This window comes from Eschrichtius robustus, chromosome 6, assembly GCF_028021215.1.
Source record: "Eschrichtius robustus isolate mEscRob2 chromosome 6, mEscRob2.pri, whole genome shotgun sequence".
Lineage (NCBI taxonomy): Eukaryota > Metazoa > Chordata > Mammalia > Artiodactyla > Eschrichtiidae > Eschrichtius > Eschrichtius robustus.
The window spans coordinates 15,328,569-15,356,497 of NC_090829.1; the positions used below are offsets into that span (position 1 = coordinate 15,328,569).

General features: G+C 40.4%; 1 protein-coding gene across 1 annotated transcript in view; it reads left to right on the plus strand.

Annotated features, from left to right (window-relative positions):
- The first annotated feature begins 11,774 nt into the window (after positions 1-11,774).
- The window catches only part of TMEM108 (transmembrane protein 108), a 154,803-nt gene continuing 138,648 nt past the window's right edge, over positions 11,775-27,929 (plus strand). The window contains exon 1 of the mRNA XM_068545610.1: positions 11,775-11,814. Coding sequence (XP_068401711.1) covers positions 11,775-11,814 — 40 coding nt within the window. The remainder of the gene's footprint in view (positions 11,815-27,929) is intronic.

Genomic DNA, 27,929 nt, shown 5'->3' on the forward strand with positions numbered 1-27,929 from the left:
AAGCATATCAAGGACCGTTTTTACCCCTTACAAGAAATTCAAGGATCAGAGAAGTCAAGAAACTAGCTCGAGGTCTTGGAGCTGGTAGGTTTGATCTTGAATAAAGACTATAACTTCTTGACAAAAAAATTAAAAATAAATAAAACACTACCAGGTACATGGAGGACATGAAATAAATTGTTAAATGACTAAATCAAGAAGTGAACAGAATTGATATGATTATCACATGAGGACTTTTTTTTTTTTTTAAGATTTTTTTGATGTGGACCATTTTTTAAATCTTTGTTGAATTTGTTACAATATTGCTTCTGTTTTTTTATGTTTTGGTTTTTTGGCCATGAGGCGTGTGGGATCTTAGCTCCCTGACCAGGGATCGAACCTGCACCCCCTGCATTGGAAGGTGAAGACTTAACCACTGGACCACCAGGGAAGTCCCCCATGAGGACCTTTTAGAGAAGGAGTCTTTCTTGTTCATCATTACTCTATTATAATTTTTTTATGACAAGAAATGTAATGTCTAGAAAAGGCATGAATCACAGATATCATATAAATTAAACTTCAAATATCTAATTTTGTGGTATCAGAAATCATGTGGAGAATAAAATCATTATTTCTACTTAAAAAAAAACAAGAAAAAAGACTATGACTTCTTGGTGTCTGTGTCCTTACCTGTAAAATGGAGGCAGATGCTCCTTTCCAAACTTCTTCACAGTCCTGTGATGTTAGTTGATATGACAACTCTCCCATTTCTTGCCCCCCTCACTTTCCCAGAGGGCACTCTGAGGGTTGGCCATCAGCTTATTCGGATCTTCCTTTGTCCCAAAGAGATGGTGAGCCATTGTTCTGTTTTGTTCAAGCTCTACTATTGGCCTGGATTGTAATCATTTTCATTCTTTGCTCCACAAAATATTTTAAAGCTGAACTCAAATACCATTGATTTTCATTACTCATAATAGTTATGTTCTATAAAGTTACCATGAATTCTGAAAGAATGAAGACTGAACCAGTGCTCCTAATGGAAATACACAGTTAGGTTCCTATGAGCTCTGGTCACATTTGTGTCAACTGATCAATATATAGTCTTGTTTATATGTGTTTCTGTCTAAAGACAACTTATGTAATATACATTGTTAATTCATTAACTTTGAACTCACAGCCAACAATACTATAACTCATGCCTGCACAAAGCTTATCTAAGACACATATTTTCTCTGTAGGGCCCTTCACAGTATTCTTGCACTTAGGAACACTAGACAACACTTCAGCACTGTACTTGGGGGCCATTTCAAACAGAGATGTCAATAAAAAGCACAAAAATGCTAAAAAGCATGGCACTAAATTGCCTGTAGAAGGGACACTATTCACAGTACAAGAGCTGAAACAAGAAGACAGAGCACTGCCTTGCTCAAACTCAGCTGGGAGCACGTGTGTTGGGCGACTCACATTTTTGCCATTCTGCACATGTATACAAATGATGGCTAAAGCACGATGAGTATTGATTTCAGGGAAAATTTATGGATGTTAACTCTTTGCTTCTTATAAGTTGAACATTTTTTTATAGTTTTTAATTTGTATTTTTACTTAATTGTAGTTTTTACTGAGTAAGTTTTTATGTAATAAAGTTTATCTTTTTCCTTATTGCTTCAAACTTTGATTCAGAGTTAGCAAAGCTTCTTTCTCTACCCCCCAAGTAATCGAAGAATTACTCATATTTCCTTCTAGTATTTGTATACTTTACTTTCTTACATTTAAATGTCTGCCTCATTTGGAGTTTATGCTCATGTGTGATATTTAGAATGAGTACAATTTTATCTTTTTCCATATTACTCTGCCATTATCTCAAAATGTGTACTTAAAAGCTCATCTTTTTGCCCACTGATTTAATAATGCTGCCTTTATCATATCCTGAATATCCATATATGTATAATTTGGTGTATTCATGTGCCAATTTCAAATTGTTTTAATTACAGAGGCTTTTGAGGATGCTTTAATGTCTGGTAGGCCTGGAAGTCCCTCTCTCCCTGACCCCATCTTATTGGGGTTTTTTTGGTTTTGTTTTCCAGGATTTTCCTGGCTATTCTTCCTCATTTGTTCTCTATGAACTTGTCTTTTCAAGTCAATTTACATATCAAATTCAGAGCTTTTCATGTGGTTATTTATTACTTCTTTCCTGCTACGTGGACATTTCTAATGGGAACATTTTAAGTGGTCTATGAAAGAAAGAGATTTCCCTCCCGAGTCAGTAGAATTGATAGGACTGTTCCATTTAAGCCAAAGGGAGAGGCGGGGTTCTATGAGGCTCGCTCTTGTTAAGGAGTGGTTCAGGACCAGTACACGCCTCTTTGCCCTGGAAGCTTGCTTGCAGCCTGTTTCTCTAGCCGTGTGGCTGACAGGGTCTTGGTGCTCTGGCTGGCTGTCAGGCCTGAGCCTCTGAGGTCAGAGAGCTGAATTCAGGACATTGGTCCACCAGAGACCTTCTGGCCCCTCGTTATATCAATTGGTGAGAGCTCTCCCAAAGATCTCCATCTCAATGCTAAGACCCAGCTCCACTCAACAACCAGCAACCTCCAGTGCTGGAGACCCCATGCCAAACAACTAGCAGGAGAGGAACACAACACCACGCATTAGCAGAGACGCTGCCTAAAATCAGAATAAGTTCACAGACGCCACAAAACACGCCACCAGATGCGGTCCTGCCCACCAGAAATACAAGATCCAGCCTCATCCATCAGAACACAGGCACCAGTTCCCTGCACCAGGAAGCCTACACAACACACTAAACCAACCTTACCCACTGGGGTCAGACACCAAAAACAATGGGAACTACAAACCTGTAGCCTGTGAAAAGGAGACCCCAAACACAGTAAGTTAAGCAAAATGAGAAGACAGAAATACACAGCAGATGAAGGAGCAAGGTAAAAACCCACCACATCAAACAAATGAAGAGGAAATAGGCAGTCTACCTGAAAAAGAATTCAGAGTAATGATAGTAAAGATGATCCAAAATCTTGGAAATAGAATGGAGAAAATACAAGAAACATTTAACAAGGACCTAGAAGAACTAAAGAGCAAACAAATGTTGAACAACACAATAAATGAAGTTAAAAATTCTCTAGAAGGAATCAGTAGCAGAATAACTGAGGTAGAAGAACGGATAAGTGACCTGGAAAATAAAATAGTGGAAATAACTACTGCAGAGCACAATAAAGAAAGAAGAATGAAAAGAATTGAGGACAGTCTCAGAGACCTCTGGGGCAACATTAAATGCACCAACATTCTAATTATAGGGGTCCCAAAAGGAGAAGAGGAAAAGACAGGGACTGAAAATATTTGAAGAGATTATAGTTGAAAACTTCCCTAATATGGGAAAGGCAATAGTCAATCAAGTCCAGGAAGCACAGAGAGTCCCATACAGGATAAATCCAAGGAGAAACACGCAAAGACACATATTAATCAAAGTATCAAAAATTAAATACAAAGAAAAAAATATTAAAAGCAGCAAGGGAAAAACAACAAATAACATACAAGGGAATCCCCATAAGGTTAACAGCTGATATTTCAGCAGAAACTCTGCAAGCCAGAAGGGAGTGGCAGGACATATTTAAAGTGATGGAAGGGAAAAACCTACAACCAAGATTACACCACCCAGCAAGGATCTCATTCAGGTTCGATGGAGAAATTAAAACCTTTACAGACAAGCAAAGTTTAAGAGAATTCAGCACCACCAAACCAGCTTTACAACAAATGCTAAAGGAACTTCTCTAGGCAGGAAACATAACAGAAGGAAAACACCTACAATAACAAACGCAAAACAATTTAAAAAATGGTAATAGGACCATATACATTGATAATTACCTTAAATGTAAATGGATTAAATGCTCCAACCAAAAGACATAGACTGGCTGAATGGATACAAAAACAAGACCTATATATATGCTGTCTACAAGAGATCCACTACAGACCTAGGGACACATACAGACTGAAGGTGAGGGGATGGAGAAAGATATTCCATGCAAATGGAAAACTGGAGTAGCGATTCTCATATCAGAAAAAATAGACTTTAAAATAAAGGCTATTACAAGAGGCAAAGAAGGGCACTACATAATGATCAAGGGATCAATCCAAGAAGAAGATATAACACTTGTAAATATTTATGCATCCAACACAGGAGCACCTCAATACATAAGGCAAATGCTAACAGCCATAAAAGGGGAAATCGACAGTAACACGATAATAATAGGGGACTTTAATACCCCACTTTCACCAATGGACAGATCATCTGAAATGAAAATAAGTAAGGAAGCACAAGCTTTAAATGACACATTAAACAATATGGACTTAATTGATATTTATAGGGCATTCCACCCAAAAACAACAGAATACACTTTCTTCTCAAGTGCTCATGGAATATTCTCCAGGATAGATCATATCTTGGGTCACAAATCAAGCCTTGGTAAATTTAAGAAAATTGAAATCATATCAAGTATCTTTTCTGATCACAACGCTATAAGACTAGATATCAATTACAGGAAAAAAACTGTAAAAAATACAAACACGTGGAGGCTAAACAATACACTACCAAATAACCAAGAGATCACTGAAGAAATCAAAGAGGAAATCAAAAAATACCTAGAAACAAATGACAATGAAAACATGATGACCCAACACCTATGGGATGCAGCAAAAGCAGTTCTAAGAGGGAAGTTTATAGCAATACAATCCTACCTCAACAAACAAGAAAAATTTCAAATAAACAACCTAACCTTACACCTAAAGCAATTAGAGGAAGAAGAACAACAACAAAAAAACCCCAAAGTTAGCAGAAGGAAAGAAATCATAAAGATCAGAGCAGAAATAAATGAAAAAGAAATGAAGGACACAATAGCAAAGGTCAACAAAACTAAAAGCTGGTTCTTTGAGAAGATAAACAAAATTGATAAACCATTAGCCAGACTCATCAAGAAAAAAAGAGAAAAGACTCAAATCAATAGAAATGAAAAAGAAGTAACAACTGATGCTGCAGAAATACAAAGGATCATGAGAGATTACTACAGGCAACTATATGCCAATACAATGGACAACCTGGAAGAAATGGACAAATTCTTAGAAAAGCAGCACAACCTTCTGACACTGAACCAGGAAGAAGTAGAAGATATACACAGACCAATCACAAGCACTGAAATTGAGACTGTGATTAAAAATCTTCCAACAAACAAAAGCCCAGGACCAGATGGCTTCACAGGCGAATTCTATCAAACATTTAGAGAAGAGCTAACACCTATCCTTCTCAAACTCTTCCAAAATATAGCAGAGAGAGGAACACTCCCAAACTCATTCTACGAGGCCCACCATCACCCTGATACCAGAACCAGACAAAGATGTCACCAAAAAAGAAAAATACATGCCAATATCACTGATGAACATAGATGCAAAAATCCTCAACAAAATACTAGCAAACAGAATCCAACAGCATATTAAGAGGATCATACACCATGATCAAGTGGGGTTTATCCCAGGAATGCAAGGATTCTTCAGTATATGCAAATCAATCAATGTGCTAAACCATATTAATAAATTGAAGGGTAAAAACCATATGATCATCTCAATAGATGCAGAAAAAGCTGGGAAAACTGGGCAGCTACATGTAAAAGAATGAAATTAGAACACTCCCTAACACCATACACAGAAATAAACTCAAAATGCATTAAAGACCTAAATGTAAGGCCAGACACTATCAAACTCTTAGAGGAAAACATAGGCAGAACACCCTATGACATAAATCACAGCAAGATCCTTTTTGACCTACCTCCTAGAGAAATGGGAATAAAAACAAAAACAAATGGGACCGAATGAAACTTAAAAGCTTTTGCACAGCAGAGGAAACCATCAACAAGACGAAAAGACAACCCTCAGAATGGGAGAAAATATTTGCAAATGAAGCAACTGACAAAGGATTAATCTCCAAAATATACAAGCAGCTCATGCAGCTCAATATCAAACAAACAAACAACCCAATCCAGAAATGGGCAGAAGACCTAAATAGACATTTCTCCAAAGAAGTTAAACAGATTGCCAACAAACACATGAAAGTATGCTCAACATCACTAATCATTAGAGAAATGCAAATCAAAACTACAGTGAGGTATCACCTCATACCAGTCAGAATGGCCATCATCAAAACACCTACAAACAATAAATGCTGGAGAGGGTGTGGAGAAAAGGGAACCCTCTTGCACTGTTGGTGGGAATGTAAACTGATGCAGCCACTATGGAGAACAGTATAGAGGTTCCTTAAAAAACTAAAAATAGAACTACCTTGCGACCCAGCAATCCCACTCCTGGGCATATACCCTGAGAAAACCATAATTCAAAAAGAGTCATGTACTACAATGTTCATTGCAGCACTATTTACAATAGCCAGGACATGGAAACAACCTAAGTGTCCATCAGAAGATGAATGGATAAAGATGTGGCCCATATATACAATGGAATATTACTCAGCCATAAAAAGAAATGAAATTGAGTTATTTGTAGTGAGGTGGATGGACCTAGAGTCTGTCATACAGAGTGAAGTAAGTCAGAAAGAGAAAAACAAATACCATATGCTAACACATATATATGGAATCTAAAAAAGAGAAAAAAGTTGTTCTGAAGAACTTAGGGACAGGACAGGAATAAACACGCAGAAGTAGAGAATGGACTTGAGGACACAGGGATAGGGAAGGGTAAGCTGGGACGATGTGAGAGAGTGGCAGGGACATATATACACTACCAAATGTAAAATAGATAGCTAGTGGGAAGCAGCCGCATGGCACAGGGAGATCAGCTCGGTGCTTTGTGACCACCTAGAGGGATGGGGTAGGGAGGGTGGGAGGGAGATACAAGAGGGAGGGGATATGGGGGTATATGTATATGTATAGCTGACTCACTTTGTTATACAGCAGAAACTAACACATCACTTTAAAGTAATTATATTCCAATAAAGATGTTAAAGGAAAAAAAAGGAGTGGTTCAGGTTACTTACACCTTCTCATTTTCCCTGAGCTAATAATCAGCAAGGTCCCCACCTGTGCTGCTGTCTCTGCGTGTTTGGCCAAGTGTTTTCATCCTCCTCCTCTCTCATTTTTCTTTTCTTCAGCTTTTTGGCTATAAAACTCTGTACTTTCTTAGGATTTCATCCCAGAAATTAGTTGTCATCCTTGGAGCTCCTAAATTTTTCCCTGAGGGACCAGATACAATTAATGTTTCCTCTTACATGGTTGAAAAAAGAGGCTTTTGGTAGAATCTCACTGTGCCTCTCCATCTAGCCAAAGGAGTGCAATTGACCCATGAGACTCAGCTGAGAAACCATCATTCAGTCACAAAATGAATATACAAAACTGAGTCATTTCCATATAGAGGCAAGTAGAAAATATAATGGAAATAGAAATTCCATCATCGTGGCAAAAAATATATATATGTATAAAATGCCTAGGGATTAACTCGACAGGACTATAGAACTTGCAGGAAAAACATTGCAAAACTCCACAGAACTACCTAAGTAAAGATTAATTTTGAATAAATACTAGACCATATGGTGCTTGTAGTTAGAATAGCCCTGTGTAACCCAGATGATCTCAAGTGTCCCAGATTTATGTGCTCAGATGTTTCTTTGATATGTGAATGACATGGCTCTATTCCGTCTATTATGGCAAGTTTAACAGTTTCTTGAAAATCTCTAAGCATTTCCAGAGATGATTGAGGGGCTTATGTCCCCCTGGATCAATGTCAACTACAACTGTTTCTCTGCTCTCCTATTACTTGATTATTCATTTATTCATTCATCCATTTGTTTATTCACGGCACATTTTTTACATGCTTACTGGGTCCTGAGCACTCCGTAGATGCCCACCAACCATGGCTTATGGCCCCTTTGGCTCCTACCTCCATTTCCAGTCACCCTTGTCTTAGAACATAGTCTCTTTCATTGCCCAGCTGAGCACCATTAATACAAGGCTGTTTTGTGCAAGACTTCTGCTGAAGTTCTGGAGGGTCTTAGTGGTGGATAAGTGTTGTGGGGCAGAGAAGGAGGGCAGATGTGGTGTCTGACGACAAACAGCATAAAGCAAGAAACAATGAAAAATTAAATATTATGCTTATTAAAGTTTGCAGGGAATTTCTCAGTTTATCCTTTATTCTTGGGTCCCACCTGCTGCTGTCTTTTGGAACTGCCTCTTCATTCTCTCAGCATCTCTTGTGTATCATCTCCTCAGCCTCTCAGATTTCTAGACCACTTAATCCCTCTTTCCTAGCCTTTTGGAACTCAAACCTCCTCTTATATTATAATGGAGAGAAATTTAACTCTCTCTTTTTCTCCTTCCTACTCTGCTAGTTCACACTGGGGTTTGGAGGAGGGGATCTTTAATTTGCCTAACCAAAGAAGTCATTGAGCTATTGTTCCCCAACTCACTACCCCATCCCCCAAAACAAGAGCACTTCTCTTCCTCCAAAAGGAATTCTTCTGATCTCCAGAGCAACCATCTTTAAAGATTATTTTTTTCCTCACCACACTTGGATTTAGAAGAGATCAGGTCTCTCCCAAATTAATGAAGCAAGTAGAAGATAATTCCAACTATAATCCCAATGATATTTTTTCTGAAGTTTAATAAAATTATCTAAAAGTTAATTTGGGGGGAAAAACAAGCTCAAAGAACAAGGTAAATCTTAAAAAGAAGAGTAATAATGGAGAACTAATTCTACCAAGAGTTTAATTTAAACAACACATATTGTTTAATGAAACAATGATCAGACAGAGAAGTAAAACATAACACAAAGTCCAGAAACGGATCTAAATGAAATAAAAAATACCAGAAGAAAATACAGGCAACTATTTATGTAATCCTGAATTAAGTAATGAAGGCCTTTCTAACCATGGTAATGTGTGTTTGTGTGTGTGTATAGTTCTTACAATAAATAACTAAGAAAAAAAACAGCATGCTTTACAGCATGAATGAACCTTAAAAACACTATGCTAAGTGAAAGAGCCAGGCACAAAAGGCCATATATTACATGATTCTATCTATGTGAAATGTACAGAATAGGTAAACCCATAGTAGATTAGTGGTTGCCAGGGACTGGGGAGAGGGGACAATGGGAAATAACTGCTAATAAACATAGGAATTTCTTTTTAGAGTGATGAAATGTTCTGGAATTAGGTACTGGTGACGGTCGCACAACTTTTGAACGTGCTAATAACCACTGAATTGTATACTTAAAGGCTGAATTTTATGATACATTAATTATATCTCAGAAAAAATTTAAAGATAAATCAGTTCCACTTGGGGTATCATAAGAAAAAAAAACCCAGCATGCCAATAGAGAATGATTAAAGAATGTCTTTAAAAAATATTCAGTGACACTTGTTAAAGGTGGCAAGGCATACTTTATTCAGGACCATCTGGATGGGTGCAGGGACCACTGCAGTGGGATTTTACTGTGGGGGGAGAGATTGGGCTCCACTCTGAACAAAGCATGGGCAAGTGGGAATTCATAGCCAAGGAGCAGTGTGGGGTCAGTGGACGGAAAATTACTAACAGGAAGCATCAGGGGTCAGGGGCTTGGCTGAACTGGCCCAACAGGGTTGTTGCTGAAGGCAGGCCAGACTGTCATCACCTGGGGGTGGTAGAGTAAATCTGACCAGATATTGAGGGTGATTATATATTGAGGGTTTGGGGTTGCTGGTTAAACTGATTTAGCAGGGTTCTTGCTAAAACTAGTGTTACGAAACTCAGGTTTGGCTGCTCACCACTCAAGAGCCAATAATTCGAGAGGCAAGTGTCAGCAGAAAGAAAAGGTGCTTTAAGCAGAAAAGCTGGCAATCTGAGGAGAAGGCAGACTCGTGTCCAGAGACCAACTCCGAAGATTCTGCTCAGCCATGACAGTTTTTAAAGGGAAAAATAGGGGGAAGACTCTCAGTGAATCATTGAGGCAGGAGGTTGGGTTCTGTATCATTCCCCATTGAGTGCAGACTGGCTGACTCTCTCTTCAGATGTTATCTTGCCTAAGGTGATCTGCCTGCACTATTCCTTAGGGGGCTGTTGAGGGTAGAGAGCTAGTCATTCTTTAACTACTTCATTCTTCACTCTTCTTTTTGTCTAGGAAAAGAATCAGCAGGTTAAACAAGACATGGTATGCATTCAGGAGAGCATAAGTCAGGAGTTAGGTTAAATTGCCTAATGATCTCATTCCAATAATTAGGTTCTTTTAAGGTTAAAACGGGAACAGAAATGGGTGAACAGGAAAGGGTCAAAAGAGCTGCTTTCACCAGGTTTTACAAGGAAGTTCACAGATAGGCCTAGGAGAAAGTTCAGGAGTGTGACGAAAGACTCTTGTCAAATGTGAATTTAAAACTTTAAAAAGACAAATGACTAATAAACCTATAAAATGCAAATTAAAGTAATGAGATGGAATATGTGCTTATTTACTTGACAAAGATGGAAAGAAAATACAAATTTCCATCATTCGGTAGGTTGCAGTCTAATGGAGATTTTCATAATATGGTATTGATGAAGGGCAATTTGGCAATATATTTCAGAAACCTTAGATTGTGTCCTTGTGATTCCATTTCTAGGAATTTATCTTGAAAAAATACTGTGTACCATTTAAAATAAAGTTGTAAGGTGGGAATTCCCTGGTGGTCTCGTGCTTAGGACTCTGCTCTTTCACTGCTGAGGGCCTGGGTTCAGGGAACTAAGATCCTGCAAGCCGAGCAGTGTGGCCAAAAAAAAAGAAAAAGAAAATAAAAATAGTAAAATACAGTAACAGCACAGGAAGATGTCACTACTGCTAGGGAGAAAAATTAGAATGTGTAATACATAAAGCAAAACAGACCAGTAGAAGTATACACACGAAAGGCTGAAGAGATAGGTAGTTTGTAGTTTCTTGTACACCCTTATCTATATTTTGTTTAGCTGTATTTTCCAGATTTTCCAGATGTTCTTCACTTGAGGTATCTTTTTTTTTTTTTTTAAAGTATTTATTTATTTATTCACTTATGGCTGTGTTGGGTCTTCGTTTCCGTGCGAGGGCTCTCTCCAGTTGTGGCAAGCGGGGGCCACTCCTCATCGCGGTGCGCGGGCCTCTCACTATCGCGGCCTCTCCTGCTGCGGAGCACAGGCTCCAGACACGCAGGCTCAGTAATTGTGGCTCACGGGCCCAGCCGCTCCGCGGCACGTGGGACCTTCCCAGACCAGGGCTCGAACCCGTGTCCCCTGCACTAGCAGGCAGACTCTCAACCACTGCGCCACCAGGGAAGCCCAAGAGGTATCTTTTATAATCAGAAAATAATAGAAAAGTTATTTAATATAATACAGTTTCAAATTGGTGGCGCTTTTGGGGGTGTTTTGTTTGGTGGGCACAATAACGGAACTGAGATTAGAAGTTTCTTGTTTCTCCTGTTTCAAGACTAGAGATGCAGGGGAGATGAATTGGAAGTCCTCAAAAGTTCCAAAGCCAGATTCTCACCCTCTAGTTGCCCATATGAGTGGTGTATGCAGTTTCAGAATCTAATTGATTAATTGGTAGTTTTATAACATAGACTGTACTATGGTATATTCACTCAAAGAATTTTTCTCTTCAAATCAGGTATTTTGGGCTTTACAACCAGGATCATACTGAGTGGAGTTCTTTCTGATTCTTGACTTGAATTCTGTTTCCCAGATGTAACAATTTTCTTCTCCCAATTTCCTAGACAGAATCATGAATAAACTGGAGGACAAGCAGGACCAGATGATACCATGAAGAGAAGTTTACAGGCCCTCTATTGCCAACTGTTAAGTAAGTTGATGTCACATTTCTTCTTTCCTAGAATAGATCAATGTTATTGTTTGCCCAGTGCCAGAAACTTACACACCTTCTGGAGGAAGACCAGGGTTTGGTCAGTGAAGGACAGTACATTTTCCCTCTGCTTCATCTAGGTACTTGAAGTATCAAGCATTAAGTCATTCTATTGCCTTGGGCATCAGTTACTGTACATAATTACTGTAGACTTCGTTATAATAATTCTAAATTGGCATGTTAAGCACAATTTGAAAATGAGTGTCAAAAACGTTATTACTCTTGGTTTTGTGGCAGAATAAAGGGGGTTCCAGTATGATCCCCTCTGGGCTCCTCATGAAGAGGGAATGGTAGGCTGTGGGATTTAGTCACATAGAACCTATTACCATTCAGTGACTGTACAGCCTTTGACTTGGAATGTTTTGCATAGTTATGCGTGTTCTTAGATAATGAGTGGTGAAAATGTGGTTTGTTTAGGTTTGGTGGTAGAATGAAGTGTTCGATCCTGATCTTCTCTGCAGGTTGTTCATGTGTTTTGTGTATTGTGCCACAAAGTGCCAGTTGCCATATAGGGAGTGTGTAGTCTTTGGGATTGGATTGTCACTGAATGAATGTAAAATCCAATACCAGTTGGCAGGTTTGATATTCAGATTGACACATTTGGGACAACAGACATTGCTCACTCTGGGTCAAACCAAAGGCATTGAGTTGGGAAAACTTGAAATTCACTGTGCTTGTCTAATTCTTGCTGAGGTAAATAGAGGACCTATCTTTCCTAGGCTGAGTGGCTCCTTGTTAACTTTTGCCAAGGAAATAACGTGAAAAGAGATTGAGATGCAAATCACCAGTCAGCCCTTAGAATTTAGCAATTCAGGTTATGTTGTGCCCCCAGTGCAAAGCACTTTATCTACAGATAGCATTCTGGTTGGGTGCTTTAATTGACTCATTTTTGCTATTGAATTCTAATCCCTGAAACACAGATCACGTCAGTCTGATTTCAGCCTGATGGAACATCGCCAAGAGTTATAGGGACTCTCTCATGTGCTTTCTCCATGTATTCTATAGGGTTTGTTGCCTTTTTTTTTTTTTTTTTTTAAATGATAAGCTTGCTTGTTAGAGAAAAGGCTTTACGGATTGAAGAAGCAGTGTCATCAAGGAATGATTAATTCTGCCTTGATGGGAGAGGGAACATTTGAAGGATAAATAGGATTTTACACACACACACACACCCCCAGACAGGGGTGGTTCTAACCCATGATGGGCAAAGTTTGCATCCTATTAGTGATGTCAGGTAAGGGTGAAAAAAAAATCCAAGCTCTCTCTGGGTCAGTACGTCACAATCACCAGTCATTGAGGCTTATGTGTGCTTGAGGGATGCAGTCTTCGGCAGGTAGGGCAATTGAGGGTTTAATATTTTACTTTTATTACAACTGACTGTCTCTGCCTTTATTTTATTTCTTGGGCTTCATCCCACAGTGCAATACTGAGTATTTCATCCTGCCAGCTTTAGCCCTTTGGGAAGGTTTAACACATTTTAAACAATACCTTGGAATGACTAAGAGCTTGAGGATGAAGGTGGTGATGAGAACCTTCGTGATTATGTAAAAAACAAATGCTGCATTCATTTTTCCTTTTTAGACCTAAGTAATAAAGTAGGTGTGAAGCTAGTGCCAGGAATACCTGGGCTTTTGAGCTGCCAACCAGGGTTCAAATCCTATCCCTACCACTTAGTAGGTAGTTTATGTTAGGTAAGTTACTTAATCTCCATGTGCCTCATATATAAAATGGGATATGACCACCATGGTATATAGAACTACAGTAAATGCCTGTTCCCTTATTGGGCCTTCCTGTCTGCAAGAGAAGGATACAGCCTCTCTAGGAGCTCTACTGTAACTAACATTTGGTTCACAAAACATTTTTACAGAATTTTTTTTTGAATTTTATTTTTTTATATAGCAGGTTCTTATTAGTTATCTATTTTATACATATTAGTATATATATTGTCAATCCCAATCTCCCAATTCATCCCACCATCACCACCAGCCCCCACCCGCTTTCCCCCCTTGGTGTACATACGTTTGTTCTCTACATCTGTGTCTCTACTTCTGCCTTGCAAACCGGTTCATCTGCACCATTTTTCTAGATTCCACATATATGCATTAATATATGATATTTGTTTTACTCTTTCTGACTTACTTCACTCTGTATGACAGTCTCTAGGTCCATCCACGTCTCTACAAATAACCCAATTTCGTTCCTTTTTATGACTGAGTAATATTCCATTGTATATATGTACCATATCTTCTTTATCCATTCGTCTGTCAATGACAGTTTTACAGAATTTGATCCTTACAAACCTTATTAGGCAAGCAGGACATTAATTATCATTGATCTCATTCTACAGAGGAGGGAGTTGACACGATCAAGGCTGCCTTTCCCAGGCCATGTCACAATTTTTTTAAAAAGTAATAATGGAAAATAAGGAGCATCATTATAAATGCTGAAGAACGTGACATTACTGGAGAGGCGCTGAGTCCTGAGTTGACAGATTTGGTCTTTGCCTGGGTGCTGTGTACTGGAAATTTGTTGCATTACTTCATTTTTAAGAAGACCAAGACAATCCTTTTGAGCTCATGAAAATAATTTTTATATACCAATATCTATTTAAGTCAAAGTTGTTTGGATACTTACTCAGAGTTAAGGAGCAATTAGTTCCTTAACAATTAGCAATTAGTTGTTTAGTAAGTTAAGCATTTGCTCTACACCCAGGCATCTGTATTCTTAATTCGTACTCTGTATTATTGGTACATCTTGCTTGCTCTTGCATCCTCAGAATACACTGAACTGTGTTGACCATACAAAAAGTAATCCTTTGCTCAATCCAGAGAACTGTTCACGGGTCCCTGTTACTCAGAAGGTGGAAGAGAAAGAGAACTCCTGCTGTAGATTTGGGCCCCTAACCTGTAGAATTTAGAAGGTAAAAGATATCACCTTTTTTGCCCTCTTTACCTGGCCCATGGGGATTGCAACTGTCGCAGACTTGAATTATGCACACACCCCCCAAAATCCATATTACTCAACTCTCTAGACTCTTTCAGGCATAATGAGAAGCTGGTTGAGAATGGAGTTCATTTCTAATGGGATGATCTGCATCTCATCTGATCTCTGGAACTGGGCAGAAGCCCCTAAAAATCCTTTACAGTGAGCAAAATGTCTTTGGTGCTTTTTTAGCTCTAACTAACACTTTTTGCCAACCAGCTACCCAGTGACTTTATTCGTCCCTCCAGTCACTTCTTAAACTAGAAATATCCACATAGTAATATCTCCCACAGGGGATTAACATTTTCCCTCTCTTTTTCCTCCATGCTTATCCTTATCCCATAGTAGACCCAGAGTCCCACCATGGTACCTACCCAGACCAGTTGCCCTACTCTGGTCTGTGATCTGAAGTTCTCATGTATTCATTAAGGTAGAAAGCAATCTGACTAAATTAATTAATGCCAAGGTGTGCTTCATTGGCTAGGGAGCGTCTCCATACCTTTCAGGGATATTTGCATTTTTAAAGAAATTAACTTTACCTTCTCAAGGCAAATGCTGTGTTGGTGTCATTTTAAACCATATTGAGTATAGCAGTTTAAACAGATAAGTTTCCCAGGGCCTGTCCATTTCTCTGGATCTCCTTGAGTCAATGGTCTTTGAATCTTCATTCCTCTTTCTGGCTTATCTCTTGCCTCTTTGGCCAACTTAAACCAGAAATGATCTTATTTTGCCTTATTTATACCCTTATCATCACCATCCTCCTGGATTTCCATCCCTGAATACCTAAAGTCATCTCAATTTGTTCTCTGTTCCAACCTGGATGCAGTTGGATACCAGCTCCCATGGACTCTAACTTGTTGTGAATACATTTCTCTGCATCCACATTGTCTCTGTTTAGTGAAGGGCTTCCTGTGGTCTTGCCTGAACCCTTTTAATAGTTTTCCTTCTTGCTGCCCTAATCTCAGGCCTCCTCCTTCTAATTCACCCTAACATTGCCACAGAATAGCAGCTTGTCCTCTGCTGATGATCTTTCAATGGCTTTGCATTACCAGGAACAACAGTTCTCCTAGTGTGGTCCAAGAACCTCTCGGGATCCCTGAGACCTTTTCAGGAAGTCTGTGAGGCTCTCCTTTTCCAACTACATTATCTTTTTTTTGTTTTAATACTTTTTTTAAAGTATTTTTTTAAATTAATTAATTTATTTATTTTGATTTTTGGCTGTGTTGGGTCTTCGTTGCTGCAGGCGGGCTTTCTCTAGTTGCGGCGAGCGGGGGCTACTCTTCGTTGCGGTGCGCAGGCTTCTTATTGCAGTGGTTTCTCTTGCTGCAGAGCACAGGCTCTAGGCGTGCGGGCTGCAGTAGTTGTGGCACGCGGGCTTAGTTGCTCCGCAGCATGTGGGATCTTCCTGGACCAGGACTCGAACCCATGTCCCCTGCATTAGCAGGCGGATTCTTAACCACTGTGCCACCAGGGAAGTCCCAACTGCATTATCTTTATGGTTTATGGTCTTCAACTATATTGCAACAGATTGAATGCAGAAGCTGATGTGAGATCCAGCTAGCTGTCTTTCATAAGCCAGATATTAAGGAGATTTACAAAAATTAAAACAATGGCACCCTTCTCACTATTTTTTTTGTTTGTTTTAGAAATTATGGTTATATTTTATTTAAAATGTTATTTGTTAACATGTAATGAGTTTATTGTTATTTTAATGGATTAATGTTTTTGTTTCTCAGCTTTAATTTTTAGTATAGTAAATATTAGTAGATATAACCCATATAAACAAAGCCTCTTTGTGGTTCTCAATTTTTAAGAGTATAAAGAGGTCGTGAGACCAAAATATTTGAGAACCACTGTCTTCATGGTTTGTTTTTCCTGAGAAGTGAGAGGAAGTTTTCCCTGAAATTAAGGAGGGAGAGGTGGTATGAATCGTAACTGACATGGAATTTATGTCCAAACAAGAACTAAATCCAGAAATGTAATCTCTTTTCAATGTTACAGGCAGTTATAAAGATATTGCATTATGTTTGCATATGAAATGAAGAATTTTCATTTCCTCCACCACCGTTGAAGGTGCTTCCCTCTCTCACTGAAGGTGCCTGCCTATAACCTCCATGTGGAGTGACACTGTGGCAGCCACAGTTAAGAGCTCAGATTCTGGATTAAGACTACTTGGGTGCAAATCCTGGTTTGCCACGAATTCTTATCTAAATGATTTTCACCTCTTTCCATACAAAACATGCCAACTAAGCGTGCCTCCACTGCCAAACAGCTGTTGGACTGTCTGTCCTCCACCCCTTGCAAATCTGTCACTCCGGAGGCCATGAAAGTAAAAGAGCATGCTGCATTTAGTAGCAGAGAGCAAAGTGCTACCACCAGTGGCTAAAATAATGGTAATGACATGTTTGGTCTCCAGTCAGCACTATGGAAATGGGAGGCATCCACTTCATCCACACTGCAATTCAGTATTTTAGACTGGATTACTCTGATTGGCTTTCATCGGAGTTTCTCAAACCTGGATGTACATTAGAATCACCTGGAGAGCTTTTAACAAATCCCCTTGTCCAGACCCACCCCAGATCAATTAGAATCTTTGGAAGAGGGGGTGGGGAGCATGGGGCCTGGGCATCAGGTGATTCTAATGTGCAAGCAGGGTTGAGAATCACTGGCTTATAGCAGTGATAACCATGCAACAGAATCACCTGAAAGGCTTGTTTAAATACAGATTGCTGGGCACTATGCCTGGAATTTCTGATTCAGTAGATCTGGGATGGGGACGATAATTTGTATTTCGAAATTTTCAGTGATGCTGAAGCTTTGGTCCAGGGACCACACGTTGAGAATCACTGTCTTAGACTAAAGAAGGGCTATCCTGGAGCCAAAGATGCTTTCAGCTTCCCTGCATCACTTGAGCTGCCTAGTGGTGAAATGGATCTTGGAACAAAATCAGGGTCAGTTGGGAAGGAAGAGGAGGAGAAAAGATGTCAGGAAGAGAACCAGCAGAATCACAGTGTTGTAGGGTTAGGAACTGTAAGAACTTGAAGTTTCAGTTACTCCTCAGGATACACTGGAAGTTAGTTTTTACTCTGTTTTAAGAAAGGGCACAAGGAACGGACTAGCTAAGGTTATAAAGCAAAGACAAAACACAAGAGTAGCCCTTGGCTCTGACTCTTCACTGCAGTGGGCCCATTTTAGAATGTGATTTTATAAGACGATTTCTTCCTCATTTCATGCTAAATAGTTCTTTTGCAAATCAAGAATTTGAGGCTGGATTTTTTTTTATTATGCAAAAATATGCAAATGTTCTCTTAGGGAGAACAGGTCTCTTTGCTTCTGAAGGTTAAGTCATTCACACAGAAAAATTGAGGAGGTAACACTTTGAAGTGTGACATTAACCCAGGAAGTCTGTGCATACTGGGCCCTTAAAGGTGTCATGTTGATTTAATGTCTTTCACATTTTAAGTTGTGATTTTTAAATTTGCATTAAGTCAACAACTCTCTTATGCAGAATAACCAAACATTAGTAAGGCATTCTCATTGTAAGCAATGTCAGTGAAGACTGAGGAATAAAATATTTTAAAGAAACTCAATTTTATGACTTTCGAGTGTATTCCATTACATAGTTAGCAGGAACGTAGGTGAGGGAAGTCATGCTCACACATAGAGCTGTTGACTTATGCAAATTTAAATGTTAACTCTTAATGAGTAAATTCAGTTTTCTATATGAAAGTAGTTTTGCTTAAACATACGGTGGGAGAGAGCATAGAATTTGGATTTAAAGAATGTACTTTGAGCTCTCACGTCTTCTCTTAGTAGTTATGTGACTTTGCACAGAATAGGTAACCTCCCAGAGAGGCCTCATTTTCCTTAACTGCAATACACAGATGATGAGTATATCTACCTTGAGGATTGTTGTGAGAGTTAAATGATCAGGGTATAAAAACATTTTATAAGTTGTAAAATGCCTTCCAAACATGGGTTATTGTTTTACTACTGTCCTTAAATAACTTAAGTATTTCTTTTGTTGTTAAATTATACTATTGTTTAGTAAATCTCATTTAAAAATTTTAAAAAGGAAATGTGCAAGACAGTCCAGCATGTCCCCGCCCAGCTTCCAATTTAATAGAACACTCATTAGTGCATGTAAAACTCAATGGGGGCTATTCTAACAAAGGGTTTTCTGGCTTATCAGGATCTGATAAAATTCTGGAAAATTGTTCTAAATGAGAGAAGTTGGAGCAGAATTTTTTAAATGAAGAAAAGGGATTTTTTTCCCAGCAGATTCATGTTGGCTTGTAATAAATCTTCAGTGGACGTTTTCTGAACAGTTTAATCATTGCCTTTACAAATGTGATGGACACTGGAGATTCTTTAGGCTAGAATCCAAGAAGCTCCCAAAACCTAAGCCACATTGCCTTTGCCAGCTCTCCTTTCGTGTCTCCCTCTCCTGTTCACCCATTTCCCCTTCCTTTCCTTTGGTTCGTCTCCGTCACCAGGCTTTCTCTTCTCTTTGCTCTTCCCCTTCAGAAGTTTCTGAAATTTTCTCCTGCAGGGCATAAATCCTTTGTCTGCTGCAGGTGTCCTGACAGCTCCTCAAAAGTGAATTTCTTGTCTTTGATCTGGCTGCACCAGCACATCACACAGGATATCAGGGTGCCCTGTGAGCTGTGGCCAGTCATATTACTCCGCACCCCCCCAGCATCTTCATCAGTTTCCCCATCTATAAAAAGCTCCCTATGGCTGCCGTATCAAATTAGCACAAACTTGGTGCCTTAAAACAATAGAACTTTTTTTCTCTCACAGTTATGGGGGCCAGAAGTCTGAAATCAAGGTGTCAGCAGAGGTACACTGCCCTCAAAGGCTCCAAGGGAGAATCTTTCCTTGACTCTTCCATTCTGGTGGTTCCAAGATGTTCCTTGGTTCATGGCTGCATCACTCCAAATTCTGCCTTTGTCTTCACGTGGCTTTCCCTCTTATCCCTGTGTCTCTCCTGTGTGTGTCTCTTGTAAGGACACTTGTCATTGGATTTAGGGCCCACTTGGATCCAGCATGATCTCATCTCAAATATGCTTAACTTCATTACATGTGCAAAAATACTTTTTCCAAATAAGATCTCATTAACAGGTTTCTGGGTTAGGACATAGATAGAACTTTTGAGGGACCACCCCTCAACCAACTAGAGCACAATATTGCTGTACTTCATTGAGTTGGAAATATAAGTGTTTTGAGCACTTAGCACAGTGCCCAGTTCAGAATATGTGCTCAGGAAGTGGTGGGTGTAGGTTGAGGAGCAGGGTATGAGGAAATGGAACTAGTGAGCTTATGAGTTTATACAGCTTTTTGGAGACGTTTTCCGTAAAGTGAGGGCAAGAGAGGGCTGTAGCTAGTGGTGGTTAGAAGGCTAAGTGTTTAAAAAACAAAAGCAAAAACAAACAAACAAAAACAGTGAATTGAGCTGATGTAAAAGTTCCCAGGAAAGGTTTGCAGAAACTGAGTGCTGTAGGGCTATGAGCTTCAGGGGATGTGAGATGCATGCTGAGGGTGAGCCCCTAGGGCAGGAGCAGCTCTAGCCGTGATTCCCGTGCTGTATATAGTTGGTGCACAAGCTATGTTTCCTGACCTTGCCAATGAATGCCAGTGCTGGGTACATAATTGTGCTGTGTTTGATGAAAAGAGGCAAGAATTAGATTCCCCTGAACTGTGATGAGTGAGTCTGGTTAACACTGAGCATAAGGGCTTTAATGATTTCCCTGAGATGTTCTCTCAAAGTCAGACAACTGTCTCCCCACAGGGCAGAGCCCAGGCTCTGTGCTGGCAGCTGTGGGTCTGCTAATTATAAGGTGGCTCAGGAGAGAGCCCAGAGCCCTCTGAGATGAAAAGATGCTACAGTTTACTTTAAAATTCCTTGGTTAGATGAAGAAATGAGAGCATACTCACTTTCCCCAAAAGCCAGAGTCCTTGAGTCACCTAGATGGGGGACCAGTATCGTGCCCCAAGTGCCTGCTAGGTCATGCCCCGGCATCCCGGGTTGCAGTGGGAGATGATGGGAAGGGAGGGTTGGAAGCTCTAGAGTGGGGCACTGGAACAGAGATGGTGATAATTAATAATATAATGTCCTGGAGGCCATTATGAGGCCTGGACAGCCTCCAAGGTTGGGGGAGTGCCAGCCTGAAAGAAGCCCAAGTGGCTGGGCAGCTTTCTTGTCTGAACACCTGAGGTCTCATCTAAGCAACACTCACAAAAGGAGGCTCAGACAAATATAGTCACAGTATGTCTTTGATATGTTATTGTTATTCTGACCTGTGGTAACTACAAAATAATTGAGCTAAGAAATAAAGCATATTATTTATTTAAATAGCTTAGCCATAGAAATTCCATAGGGAAAAAATGTCCCATATTTCACCCAAAAAGTTGGTCTCATATTGTTAGGACATTCAGTTTCTCTTTTGGCAAGTGTCTTTGGTCAGGCTCCCTGGAAGCAGACCTTGACTCCTAAGAAGTGACTTGTTGGGAAACATTCCCAGGAAACCAACAGGGATGTAGGGAGTGGGCCTGGAAAGGGAAGGAGGCCCCGCCAGGGTGCCGTATCCAACAAAGCCCCACAGAGGCTGGCTTGGGCTTAGTTTCTCCTGTGAACTCTGGTAAGAGGGCAGGTCACACCTTGGCCTTGTCTCCATCACGAGTGACAGAGCTGGAGCATCCTATTCCCCTATCTGTGGGTCAGTGCATGTGCCAGGCGCCGTTTAAGCACTTTAAATTAATGACATGCATGTTATCACATTTAATACACTGAGACACGCAAAGCATTTGGAACAGAGCTGTAAATTTTGGATTGTTATTATTTCACCACCATTATCACCCCTTCCCCTACTCCTCCCGTTTCTCCGGAGTTAAAGTAAAACCTTATCTCTCTTTTATCTCTAGGACCTTGTTCTCATTCTTATGCACCATATTACAAATGCAAACTATTACATCTCTGTCCTTTCCCCTACGAGTCCTCCTGCTAAGTCTCCTTCTTTGAGAACCTGTCTGGAGTCCCAGCTGAGGGCTGGAGGTGACCAGCGAAGGGCTGGTGATGAAGGTGTCTGTGGTTAGAGGTGTAATTGAAATCGCCCCGGATGTGGCCCCCTGGGCTTCTCCTGTGCATTATTAAATTGGAATGATAAATGAGTGGGACCAGGTATTTTAGTCTTTCCCTGGAGATGTGGCTCTTACACATGTAGTCTCCTTGGGAATGTTTCCTCATAGGTGGAACTTTAGCAAGAGTCATTGCCAGTCTGAGGATCCAGATTTCCCCAATCAATGGATGCTTCAAAAATGTAAAGTTCTAAAAACTAGGAAATTATTTATAGACTTCTGAGAGAATTGTATTATAATTATAAAGGAAGGAGGGCAGTCTTTATGCAGAACATCTAATTGTTCTTGTGAGGAAGCTGATCCAGGTTTTAGAGAAAAACATTTGTGTGTGTACACCAGGGAATTTAGAAGTTTACCTTCTGATGCTACATAAAAATGAGTTGGCTTGATACCAAATAAATTTCATTTTCTTTAAAAAAAAGGAGGAGGAGAGGAAGAGAAAGAGGAGACATCAGATAAGCAATTGCTAAATCTAGAAAGAGATTAGCAGTCAGGATGTTTCCACTTGCTTCCTTTTTCTTCCATTTTCCACGACAAGATTTTATTCCCTGGAATATATGGAAGAGTCATAAAAGCATATACTTTCAGAGCTGAATGGAAGAGCCTTTAGTAATTGTCACCCCATTTGACAGATGAAGCAGTGGATGCCATCCTGAGAGGATAAGTAACTTGTCCAAGATGCAAGTCTGGTTGATGTGAGGGCAGAGGCTCAAACATGGGTCCACGGAGCCAGGTGCAGTGCTCACTCCAGGCTCTCCTTCCACCACCCTCCACCTTGCCTTGTGCTCCAGTCACACTGATTTTCTCTTCCTTCCTCAAGTATTCCAACAACCTGGCGTGACTGGCTCCCTGCTGCTTGGGGCGTGGCCCCCCTGACCTCCTCCCAGCAGCTTCCTCTCCACCCAGGTTCTCTCCATCAGGTTACCCTGGTTTAAGTCTTGCATAGCACATGGAGCCATCTGACGTCTTCTTTGCCTTTTTTTTTGCATTGCCTACATCTCCCCTTGGAATGTCAGCTACAAGCCAACCAACATGCTGTATTCCCAGCATTGAACAGTGCCCAGCTCATGAAAGTCCCCCAACAAAAATGGCATTAAAACAGAATGAACCGGACAGAGGACCAATGGGCAGGTTTCTTGGGTGGTTCATATTGTCAGGTGAGACTCATGTTGAAAGGGGGTGGAGTTATGGTCTAGATTAGTACTGTCTGATAGACATAGAGAACGTAAGTCACAATTTTATATTTTCCAGTAGCCACATTAGAAAAAGTGGGAAAAAAATAGGTGAAATTAATTTTAGTAATGTATTTTATTTAACCCAGTATATCTAAAATATTATTTCAACATGTAATCAATATTTTATAAATTATTAGTGAAGTATTTTGCTTGCTTTCTTTCATACCGGGTCTTTGAAACCCCATATATAATTTGCACTTACAGCGCATCTCAATTTGGACACTGAATTTTCGTCAGAAATACTTGATTGGCATTTAGATATCATAAAATATATAGTTGAAAAATTAGATTCACATACTTAAAAACTTTTCTAACAATTGAATTTGTTATCAGTTTTTAAATCTAGTTAAAAATGAATAAAACTTTAAAATTCAGGTCCTCAGTCACTAACAACATTTCAAGCACACAGTGCCGCACGTGGCTCATGGCTGCATGAGTCTGTATTGGTGACATCTGGCTGTTGGTTTTGAAGTTCCTCTGCCCTTCCTGCACTCCATCAGCCCCGTGGTACGGAGCCTGGTGGGTGGGGCCCACTGAGGCAGAACACCAGGGCCTTGCTCCAGGATAAATGACTGTGCCTCTAGCCCATCAGTCTCTGGCCATCATGTTAAGAGATAGGAGTTGGTAAATCCCTTTAAGTAAAGTTGTTTTATTTTGAGTTGTTCCAGAAGAAGGGCAAGGTCAGGGGATTCTCACGCTGCCCACAGAGAACGTGTAGTACAGGGTTGAACACAAAGCACACATGTGAGCCTCTCTCGAAGTGGGTAGCATCAGGCTCTTGGAGCCCCTCGGGGCTTAGAAAACAGAGAACATCACATAAAGCAGAGGGCCTGACTCTTGAGCAGCCCTGCTTGGGTAGCTGTGACAGTGAGCCACGGAAACATTGAGAGTTTATCTGTCTAGGAAGGCTTCTTTCCTCAGATTCTCCGCAAGGCCCTGAACTAATGAGCATCCCTCCTCCAAAGCATGTTTTGAGATCCGCAGCCTCTCTGTATCCATCTCTTCCTGACCTCTGCTGCAATCCTGGCCTGGCAGCCCTGCGTCTCCCTCAGTTCCCAGGGAGCTTAATGATGCAGGGGCAGACGAGTTATTTCTCACAGCTTTCCTACACTTGTCCAGGAGGCCTGGGTATCATGCCGTGAGCTGATTCCACACCAGCAACCCCAAAGGAAACTTTCATGGTGCATGCATCCCTTGGGAGAACAAGGGTCATCAGATGTCACAGGCTTCTGTCATGGCTCTAGGTTAATTACTAAATGACTGTTCTTCTCTGCTAAGGACATTAGCAGAGTAACTCTAATTGAGATATCCAGAGCACAGATGGCCAGATAGGCAAGGGGCCTGATGAGCAGACAAAGGCTAAAGTTTGTCTTGAGGAAAACTATCTCACATAAATTCTTAAATCACAAACAATTTGCAGATAGAGCTCTTTCCAAATGAATGAGCTATCAAGAATGGAATTTTTACAAGACATCCCTACTTTAAATCCCTCTCTACAACCCCTGGGTAGATCATTTGGTATCCTTCTGTTTTCATTATCTTTCAACTCACTTTCATAAAGAACCTGCTATGTATTTCACTCCTAGGCATTGTGCTAGGCACTGGGAGTGAAAATATGTGAGCCCTTCTCTTCACAAACTCCAGGCTAGTGGAGAGGGCGGCTTCACACAGAGAACTGGAGTACAAAAGTGGTTCATCATGACTCCTTATCAGACAGAGCACCTGCTGCACGTATGGCTCTGGGGAAAATTCTGGGGCTACAAAGAGATATAAGGCATAATGTACTCTCCAGAAGCTTATAGTATAATCAAGAAGACAGGTATAGAAGATAAAAAGAAAATAGTATGTTTTAGAATGTAAGAAGAAGCCACAGGTCAAGCCATGTTCTTAAGTCCAACTTAATAGTAATAAAGATGATGTTTTGATTCAACTTCTGACTCCTCTGTGTATGTTTTAATGGGTTCCCAACTTGGAGCAAGGCAGTGATTAGTCCCTAAAACCAGCACTACAACCAAAGGTGACTAATGAAAACAAGCCATTTATACTTCACAAAGTGTTTTCTCATCTGATATGCCTTTCATCATCTTGACAACCCTGTTGATGGACATCATTTTTATCACCATGTTACTACAAATAAAATGGAAACCCAAAGAAGCTAAGTGTTGTGGTCAAGATCCTACAAGGAACTTGGACCCAGGTCTTCATACACCAAAATCTTTACCCACAGTCTCCCATATTTTATCTAAATCACAGTCCTTGTACTGGGAATACCGTACAACCCACTGAGGACAGTTGTGCCATCTGATTGTATGTTTCTTCTTGGAGTTTTTCAACTTCAGGCGATGAACTCCTCCAACCTTTCCCTTGCAATATGCCTCATTTTGTTTTAAAAGCTTTGGTGGTTGGTCTTTTTGTCATCCCCACCCCCTGCCCCTAGTCTGTTTAAAGAAATAAAACAAACAGTAATAGGATAAGGATATTAGCTCCCAAGTTGACTGGGTAAGATTTGGGAAAAGGATGGAGGCAGTGGGCCATTCCTTTCATAAGCTGGTGAATCTGGAGTTCATTTAGCCTAATTATTTCTTAGTTAGCAAGCTCTGGTTGTGCCATCCTTATGGCTGTATTTTTAGAAGTCTTAGATTATTATAGCAACTGTGAAAAAGAATGGGAAAAGAAATCTGGCTCCCAGTATACATCTGCTTAATTGTTTCTTGAATTAGATTTGTCTTCATCCAGCCCTCAAAGGATACTGCACCCATCCTTGTGCGGTTGCTGATGGGGCTACCAGCTGATGAGAGGTGTTTCAGGACGCTGCAGGTCCTCCTCCTCATCCAGTTGTTTATTCTGGGTACCAGATGGACCTGGGAGGGTCAAGGTGGAAAAGGCCAAATAGGAAGCGTGCATAACTGTGACATGACATCTCCCTCGTGGTGCCAAGTGAAACATTAACAATTTGTGTTGAGTCTGATATTCTAGTCATGGCACTTAAGCCTCGTTCAAGCTGATGTGATAAGAGGAAGAGATTGTAATGGGACAGCCCCACTGTGCACTGGAGAGTGACAAGGGATTCAGGAAGTAAATAAATACGGTAAATTATTGGACTGCATCAGAGCAGCTGAGGGCAGGGAATGTTAGCCCTTAAACGGTTTCTCTCACATATGGTTAATTACAGAAAAGCTTTGAAGGAGTTGCAGAGGAAAAACCAGAGTAGGGAATACTCTGAGCATGAAGGATGTGAACTGACGTTTTACTGCCACCTCCTGCATCCTACAGCAGCCATCGCTCCCCCACCTGCCCTGCTGCTGTCCCAGGGGCTCACTTGCGGTCTCCTCGCCCACCGAGCTCCCATCAGCATCTCCCCCTAGGGAACTGGTTTCTGTTTTCCATAAGTCCTCGGCACTGAGGGCCTGCCCCAACAGACTGGTCACCCAGCACTGTGACAGGGAAGTCGACTTGGCCTGGATTCTCTGGGTGTTCCTAAACTCCACAGCTGAGCTCTCATGGCCTGTCCAGGGTAAGGTCAGATATGACACATCCGTTGGACTTCCCATGTTGTCAACAGCAACGCTGTCTCTAGCTGCTTGGTTTTCTCCAGCTCCTCCTCCTGCCAAGTCTTGACTCTTCTTTCACATCCTCACTGGTTCATTGCTGAGGGGCTACCGTGCCTTACTGCCAAGCCCATCCAACATAGTTTATTTTCCTTCAGCATTTACAGTATGTCAAGAGAAAAAAATGCGAGATATGTTTGTGGGACCAGTGAAATAATCTATTTTGCCTTTTGTTTCCCCAGAAGAAGGATGATACAGTCCAGTGAGGAGAAGGGAGATGATAAAAATATTTTGAAGAAGCTTAGAATCCCAGAGTAATAAAGAATGAAGAAATGCAGATAACAGAGTACAAGGAATTAGAAAAGCGGTCATAGTTGAGTCCGGAGTTACTATGAAGATATGAAATGAGATCAGGGTGGTGGAAGGCTAGGGAAAGAGATGAAAAAGAGGAAGAAAAACGGGAGACGGAAAGTTAAGAGTTGAGAGGATGGAGAAATGTTTTAAGCAACCCCTAATCCCGTAATGTAATTATAGTCATTACATTATGACTGTAATTACAGTCATAATCATGTGGACAGTTTAAATTCATTATATTTTATTTGCTATTTAATACAATTTTCATAATAGAGTAAAAGTCCCCAAAAGCCCAGCATATGGAACTGTAAAAATCCCATTGATTTGCAAATACCTTGCAAAATCCTGTTGTTTAGCTATTAAGGCTGTCTACTAACTGCACAAGTGGATTGTTGGGGTGAATTTCAACAGGGGTTTGAGGTTGTGAGTGTATCAAAAGCCAAAGATGTTCTAAGAAATGTAAGAAGAAAATAAAAAGCCTGAAGTGAATCAAATGGGCACCAGGCTTCTGGTTGAATAACAGAGTGTGTTAAATTTGCTGAGTCCCAAAGTCAAAACACCATGGATCTGCTCATTGTACTACATTATTTATATCAATAAAACATAATCAAGGAAACAGCAGACCTTAGTGATGAGTTTTCAGGTTCATCAGAGACTCCTACAATAGTGACATCAGCCATTGATTCTTAGCTGTTGCCATGGCTACTAGATGCCACTAGGATAACCCTGATCATCTTTATTCCATAACTGATGACATTTCAGAGGTGAGTTTATCTGATTAGGAACACTATAGGAAGCACCA